Source organism: Ricinus communis, chromosome 6 (assembly GCF_019578655.1).
Source record: "Ricinus communis isolate WT05 ecotype wild-type chromosome 6, ASM1957865v1, whole genome shotgun sequence".
Taxonomy (NCBI): Eukaryota; Viridiplantae; Streptophyta; class Magnoliopsida; order Malpighiales; family Euphorbiaceae; genus Ricinus; species Ricinus communis.
The window spans coordinates 18,894,905-18,903,146 of NC_063261.1; the positions used below are offsets into that span (position 1 = coordinate 18,894,905).

At 30.6% G+C, this 8,242-nt stretch overlaps 2 protein-coding genes across 2 annotated transcripts; one reads left to right on the plus strand and one right to left on the minus strand.

The window, feature by feature from the left end:
• Positions 1–107: 107 nt before the first annotated feature.
• Positions 108–3,738, minus strand: LOC8268880 (V-type proton ATPase subunit F). Its single transcript, XM_002522023.4, has 5 exons — positions 3,564–3,738; positions 3,192–3,273; positions 2,916–2,997; positions 1,918–2,000; positions 108–497 (listed from the first exon to the last, which is right to left on the minus strand). The coding sequence occupies exons 2-5, from the start codon at positions 3,252–3,254 to the stop codon at positions 333–335; spliced, it is 393 nt and encodes a 130-aa protein (XP_002522069.2). The 5' UTR covers positions 3,255–3,273; positions 3,564–3,738; the 3' UTR covers positions 108–332.
• A 3,139-nt stretch (positions 3,739–6,877) lies between these two features.
• Positions 6,878–7,606, plus strand: LOC8268881 (pathogenesis-related protein 1B). The gene has a single exon (XM_002522024.3). The coding sequence runs from the start codon at positions 6,891–6,893 to the stop codon at positions 7,377–7,379; it is 489 nt and encodes a 162-aa protein (XP_002522070.1). The 5' UTR covers positions 6,878–6,890; the 3' UTR covers positions 7,380–7,606.
• The last annotated feature ends 636 nt before the right edge of the window (positions 7,607–8,242 follow it).

The window sequence follows — 8,242 nt, forward strand, 5'->3', positions numbered from 1 at the left end:
TCAACTAAAAATTTAGGTTTTTTTCATGTCAAGCCAGTCAGTTAGCTGCTTCATCACACAAAATATGACTCGAGTTTAGTTTTTTTACACATCATAAGTTCCTGATATCACAAACATTGATGACATTGCCTTAAAATCATAGTAGTTGCAGCTCACTCTCTTCTTCCTACTATCTTTTATTCATACGCATCGACCACAATATACTCCCAAATTGCAATAACAATATTGACAAAGGAATAGATTAAGAGAAGCAACTTAAAAGTAATAAATAATACGATTTCTTCCACAATCAAAGTTGAGGGAGGTAAATAGAACATAACAAACCATCACATCTAGCGCCTCCCAGATGCCACTGACTCGGCTGAGAAGAGGTGCTTCACTCGTGAAAGAACTGAATCCTGTGAGGGATCGTAAGGATGGTCTTTCGAAGGAATTTCCAGGATTGCTGGTACTGGCTTGTTATAGCTATCTACCACAAACCTTATCATATTCGCAACCTGATAGTGAGATGGTAGATGATCACTAAGTAACTCAGAATAGCAATTAGATTGAAAGAAGAAGATGAAATATAAATCATATATAGGATTCTCTATGACCATTACAGAGAAAAGATACAGGTTTAAGTAATTAAAATTCCAATTGATCAACTTGATCAGAAACTATTGAAACACATCATCTAACAATTGTTGAGGAGATCAGCAGTCTATTTGAAAAATAAAAATTTACAAAACCCAGAAAATTCCCCAACCATATATAAGTTCTGGCATAAAGGTAGATAAATTTATAGAAATATAGGTGAGAAACAGAGTAATTATGCAGAAGTCCAGACTAAATAATAAGCAAACAACCCTTCTAAAATAGTAGCTTCTCAACCAAAGGTGCTAGCCCAAAAGTGAACTGCAAAACTTAATTGTTTTCTCGATATTATGGAGCACCAAAGCATGCTGGTGAACATGCCCCAAACACAATAAGCATCACTTGGGGAGAGGAAATTGCCCTAAATTCAGAGCGTAGACAATATCCGAACTACAACCAATTTAATCAATGGCTCACTTAATAGTCTTCCTCCATAGATGTCTCGGACCTAGAGTGAGTCCATGCATCATAAGCATACTAGAGAACAACGGCTTTCAAAAGACTATCATAGCAATAAATTCATAAATCACAATCTTAAACTAAATTGAAAGCACGACAGAGAGTATAGACCATAAGCATCTCCAGTATCCATCTAATCTAACAGAGACAGAGATGAAGGACAATATTTCTGCAAGATCAACTTGACCGAATACCATCGTTGAATGAGAAAGTAGGCAAGAATAATGATTACCACCAAAGAAAGTCTCAGATTACATATCTTCTGAATGAGAAGCAGATAGTGACATAGCACCAAAGGATTCAAGACCCAAAAGAAAACAAAAGGTAGAGAAGACAAATCTAAGATGATACTTAGATGATAAGTTGCTCAATAAGCTATTTACTGAAGCAGTAGTCCCAATAGTTGCAGATCCCACTGTATCATGTTCACTAGGTGCGTTAAGTGCTGCTAGCTATGCCTAAGACCTTTAAGCATCCATACGGTACATGCGAAGACATAATTGCTCAATCTTCTTAGCACACACTTCATGTAAAACTACACAAGCATTTCAATCAATGTACGCTCTTGTCCAACATGTGTCAGACCTATAAATAATTCATGCATCATAACTAGAAAAAAACACTTGCAAGGCCTGTGGCAACTATTAGTTTGATTTATCATACAAAAACAAGATGTTAACATCTGTTTTAAGTCCTTTCCACATTTAGGTCTCTGCAATTAATTTAAAGTGATGGTGTTCATTCCCTTCAAAAAGCAAAAAGAAAAAAGAGAGAGCCACACACAGAGACAGAGACAGAAAAAACAATAAAATGAGAAATTACATATTGACTAATCATCACTATGGCGATATCCTCCCTTGTCGTGAAATCCTTAAAAGCATCTTCAATTTGTTTGACAGTTGTTTCTACAAGACAACCAAAAATTTTCCATGGACACAAAATAATAGCATTAGCAAATCAAGTTTAAAAGAAATAAATACTAGAAGAAAGACGGAGAAATAAAAAATCCTCTTCACCTATTATTTCTTATCCACCCTTTTCTTAGCAATAACATTATTCCATCCTACCAAAGGCTACTCACTCCATAAAAAACACTTTTGTTCCTTAAATTGACAAAAAAAATTATAGTTTTGAATTGAAACATCCATGCTAGTGATAATCCATCATACATAAGTCTTTTTTTTATAAGATTCACTGTTTTCTACTGATTGTGATAAACACTCTCGCCAAGTTTGCAATTTGATATGGAAATCAAATTAATTTCATAACAACAAGAACCTGAAGGGAAAATTAGTAGATCTACAAACCAGCCAACAGACGTATGACTCTTGATATCAGCGTTATAATATTGGCAAGAATTTCAAAACATTCATTGACTCTAAAATCTGGGATGAGCATGTAATTATTTAGCTGATGGTCACAAACATGGTTCCGTAAAAAAATTTATACTCGTTCAGAACAAGTATTGGGCCAAAAATTTGTACTCATCTAAAAAAGATATAGAAACAGTCACTTTTGCTTGGTCTACTACTTCTCCATACAAAGTAATGGAATCCTAGGTAGTTTTGTATCCAGTCTTTAGTCAAACCCTTACAAGAAACAGGACCTAGATATTTGTCCATGACTTCCTATGTAGCTTTATAAATGGATGCCTGATGTGATTTAAGGAAGAATTAAGGATAATAAATGTATTTCAGCACAGAATTTATGGGGTACTAGTATGAACCATGTTCACATTTCTTGGTCCAAAATAGCAGTACAAACCATGTTTACTTAACATTGTTTAAAAGTAAGGAAGCATTCAAGTTTCAAAAGCATACTCGAGTCTACAAGGAGGTAATTTGTCTTCCGCCTCAAATCTACATTGCCAACTCCAGCAAGCAGAAATCCAACTACTGTATCCTATATCAAAAAGAGAAAAAAGAATCAGACTTTAAGCACAAATTCACCATAGTCCAAGCAGGATCAAAAACTCTATCTCATCAAGCCCCATATCTGCACAATATCACATTTGATTCACCAATAGAACACCACCAAGACTTTATTAAACCTTGATAATACGACATCAAATATTTTTACCTACACAATATTCTTACCTCATCTGCGATCATTGCAATGAGTGCAGTGTTGTTAGTCCGGATTTGATTTCTGTTAGCCATTTTATGATGAATGATACAGCTGCAACCAAAAAAAAACAATTAAAAAGCTTCAAAAATTCTTAAGGGAAAATCAAGATTCAAAGATTTATAAAAAAAAAAACAATTAGAAATTAAAAGAAACATAAGAGTAGATAAATACCCATTACTCAATTTTCAAATCTCTTTATGATCTTGATACCCAAAAAAAATTGAAACCATAAAATTTTAATCGTATGAAATACAAAAAAGATTGAACATAATTGAAACCCAAGAAAAAGAAATTGAAAAGATTTGAAAAACAAATAGAAGCAAGAATTCAATTAATCTTACCTGAGTAAGCTAATCTGATTTTTGAGATCCCAATATCCGAATAGCTTTTACAGTTGAGAAAAACAGTGAGAGAGAGAAATCAAGAATCTGTCGATAAAGGAAGTTTCCACTGGTTGATTCCGTTTAGGTATTATTGTAATTTCAATTTATTTATGATGGCAGTTTCATCATAGCGACGTAATTCATAAGAAAAAATATTCAAACAAACGACATGAGAAAACCAACTGCCGCGTTGTCATTTTATATTAGAAAATCTCTCTCGTTAAATAATCGTTAATTTAATTTAATTTTTAGTGTAATATATAAATTATTTTTTATAATTTATTTATGACACTAGAACTCTCTTGTTTTTTAATAAAATTAATTATTATATTTTTATCCAAAATCAAGACAGTTAAAAAATAAATTAATAAAAAAATAAATTTAATTAAATTAATTATTAAGTATCACTTGAACTTATTCTTAAATCAAATTAAAGTAAGATTTATTCTTTTGGAAAAATCAACTTCATTATCTATACAAAAATAATTAAATAGCATTCTTTTATCTACTCTAATTTTTAGTATAATTTAATTTAATAAAATTTAAAAATATTTATATTTATTAAAATATTAAAAATTCATATAATTCAACTTTAAGTTATCAAAATAGATATTATTTTTATTGCTAATTTTATTATACTAGAATTATAACTATGATAAAAAGTTTGATGATTAAATTATATTTTTAATCAATTTAGTCATTTAATTGCATTGACTTTCAAAATGCAATGAGATTCTAGTATAATAAATAAACATATAGGGCAATTTTTATTTTAAACTAAAAATCAGGAGGTAAATAATATAAAATCAAACTTAATTAATGATTGTTCAATTGAAAATTCAGACAAAATGACTTTTTAGTATTAAATTATAAAATAAAAAATAAAAAAAATATAATTTTAGATGTTAAAGGGATAAATAGTATAATATAAAAATATATAATAATTACATCTTATTTTATTTATCAGATTTGAAAGGACATTGTTATTTTCAGCTTGCTAGGAACATAAACATCCTTGGGCAATTGTAGGCATGTTCATGTTCATTTTAATCATGATTTATTATGTTTGAAATCTTTACTTTTTATTTTAAATTGAATGATTAAAAATTTATTAAAGACTTAAGTCTTTAAAAATAGTTAGTGATTTTTTCAAACAAATCTCAAGCATTGTTTGTGAATTCAACGGTCAAGATTACATAAATATAACCTAACATGTTAATAACAACATAAGAGAAGATTTAATCCGTAAAAATTTTACCAGACAAAATGTGAGTTGTGTTATAAAATAATGAAGATATGAAATTATTCTTAACATCTCATCTATCGATCTACGTTATTTAAACCGGTGATTATTTGATATGTTATTAAAATGCTTAGAATTAAAAAAATTTAAATTCAATTATTGCTTGTCTTCATATTTAAGTACAGAATAAACGAAAACTAGGATTTTTTTAAACAGAAATGGTTGTTTGATTAAGGTCATTTTCCTATGTTCCCGTAATTGGGGATGACAACAACGTAAGGTATGTGTCACCTAAATGCGGCATTTGTCGAAAATGAAGAACAAATAAAACAGTCTGGTCTATACAGAAAAGTAATGACAATAATTTCAAGTTGATGATTCAAATGTAGAAAATTAGAAGATCTTTACCCACAATTTATTTGGATGCCATAAAGAAAAGTGAAGACTGCTTGATTGACATATTACGATGGGTTGATTACATTTTCAAAAAGACAAGGAAAAAAAAAAAAGTGATAGGTTTTACAAGTTCTTGTTTCATATGGTAAGTCATGAATTGGATATGAAGAACATTTGAACCAACAAAATTTCAAATTGATGATTAATTACACGCCTATAATTTAAATTAAATTATTTATTTAGTTAATTAATTGAATCTATGTAGCCAAAAGTTAATAATGTTTTAGTTAATTGGTCCTAGTTAAGATTTCAACTAAAAAATTCATAACTATAAAAATGATTCAGTACCAATTAAATTGCACCAAATTAATATGTTATTTTACTACTTGATTGCAAAAAGGAAAAAATAAAAATAGAAGAGCACACACCATTTGAAGATAGTGTACTTAGAATCTTACTCTTCATAATGATTTTCCATTGGCCAAGAATTTTTGTTGGGATGAGTAGTCTAGTTGATACTGTGGAGCCTAGTTTTATTTCTAAAAGCATATATATATATATATATATATAAATTAGAGTGTGTTGTATATAGCTCTTAACAGTGACAAATAACTATTTTAAAAATTTAAAACAACTGCATACTTAAAGTTTAAATTCAAAATTTTAGTTAAGAGCTTTAACGTAACTATATATTTAAAATTTGAATCAAAGCCTTAATTAAACTATAAAATACTTTTATTATTTCATGTACGTGTCCAAGCTTAATGCCTATAAATACCCATCAAACATCTCATCTATATTCATCCACTCCACAAAGAAAGAAAAACAAAATGATATCGCACAAGACTTCACTAGCTTTCATTCCTCTGATTGTTAGCTTAGCCCTAATAATCCTTCCCTCCACTTATGCAAAACTCAGCTCGATTAGGTTGTGGTAAAGCAAGGTGTAGCAATGAACGAACTCTCATTACTTGTAACTATGATCCTCCCGGTAACTATATTGGGCAGCGATCTAACCAAGTACTTTTAGTTTATAGTGTCACAGCTTCCATTACCTGAAAGCTGAAGCTGTTCTAATGCAATATATTTATATGTCTTGGCATCCAGCAATAAAATGAAATATGATCTCTTATAATATCTATAATTTGCCACTTCTGTGTTTTTGACATCTTTGATTCCAGATATACATGTCATATAACAAACATTTTCCAAAATAAGAAAAAAGTTTCAGTTAATCGGCTCTAACTGGATTAAGATTTGAGACCATACAGCTTTGAAGAATTTGACCTATATATGATTATTTAGTTTGCTCGTTTTACTAGAACACAAATATATTCTTCTTTTCTTTCTTTCTTTGCTAAATAAATCAATGAAAGTTTAGAAATCGCAAAATAATTGGTGAAGAATATGTTAGTTCGATAATAACTTAATAGTTGTCGTATTTGTTGATTTGCATAATAGTTTAAGAATATGTTATTTGATAGGCCTGTGATTTAGGATGATAATAAGGTCAATGGCAGCATGTGAATGTGCAGTCCTACTGCAGTTCCAGAAGTAACTACTAGTACTGCATATTCAAAATAGTTCTGAACATTCCTATAAATACCCATCAAAGTTTTCGCTTGATACATAACAAAAACCACAAAATGAAGCAGTTCGATCCCTCGTTAGCTCTTGTTTGTATCATCTCTATAGCCCTAATCTTTTCATCTCATGCCCAGGACACACAACAAGACTATCTTAATGCACACAACTCAGCCAGAGGAGATGTTGGCCTCGGACCCCTGACCTGGGATGACAAGGTTGCATCCTATGCACAGCACCACGCCAATCAACACAAAAGTGACTGCAGCCTTGTGCACTCTGAAGGCCCTTATGGCGAGAACTTGGCATGGAGCAGTGGTGACTTATCAGGAACAGATGCAGTAAAAATGTGGATAGATGAGAAGCCTTACTATGATTACAATTCTAATTCCTGTGCTTCAGGACAGATATGCGGGCATTACACTCAGGTCGTTTGGCGCAGTTCTGTTCGATTGGGATGTGCTAAGGTTAGTTGCAACAATGGAGGAACATTCATCGGATGCAACTATGATCCTCCTGGTAACTATATTGGGCAGAGACCTTACTGGTGATGGATGGCTATTAAAATTATTTGTTTAGTGGATAATTTCCTGGAATTTACCTTGTGAAAGCTAATGAAATCTGCATTACCTACTAAAGTTTTTGATTGATACCCTGTAAATCATATATATGCCATTAGGCTAGCAGGGCAATTGGAGTGCTTATTTTGCCATATGATTCTGATGTCTGTGGTGCATCTCTTGTTTCTTTGCAGGCAAATTTGTTTTATTGTATAATTTTTCAGTGATTTCTTTTATTAGAATGACAATTTGTCTTTTTCTTAAAAGTCACTTCTTATCATAAATCATGCTCTGTTATATATATATATATATATATATATATATCTACAACTCTAGAGAATGAACTACTACATAAATTTTCGGTGCAAAAACATTGATGTATTGACCTTCCACTGAACTTTCAAATGCATGTTTTTACTCTCCTGATTTGGTTCATATATAAGTACCCCAAATCATGGCATGATAATTAACGTCGATTGCAATTGTTCAAAAGAAAATTAATATTTCTAATCCCATAAGTTATATCTTACAAATTCAATGTAGGTAGGCATTCATGCCAGTCTAATAAACTTGCTACTGTTATATAGATGAGCATGGATATATATATATATATATATATATATATATATATATATATATATATATTTTATACATCCATTCTTTCATTTTCAGCGTAGTATAGATATGCAGTAAATAAAATATATATATAAACACCGGCTTTTAGGAATTTTTTTATATAAATTCAGTGTATACACCACAACTAATAAAAAAGTTGTTGATAGAAGTTTGTATTTCTCCAACGTTGCTAAGTTATTAAATTTGAAGAGTATCTCTCCCACATTGCTAAATTAACA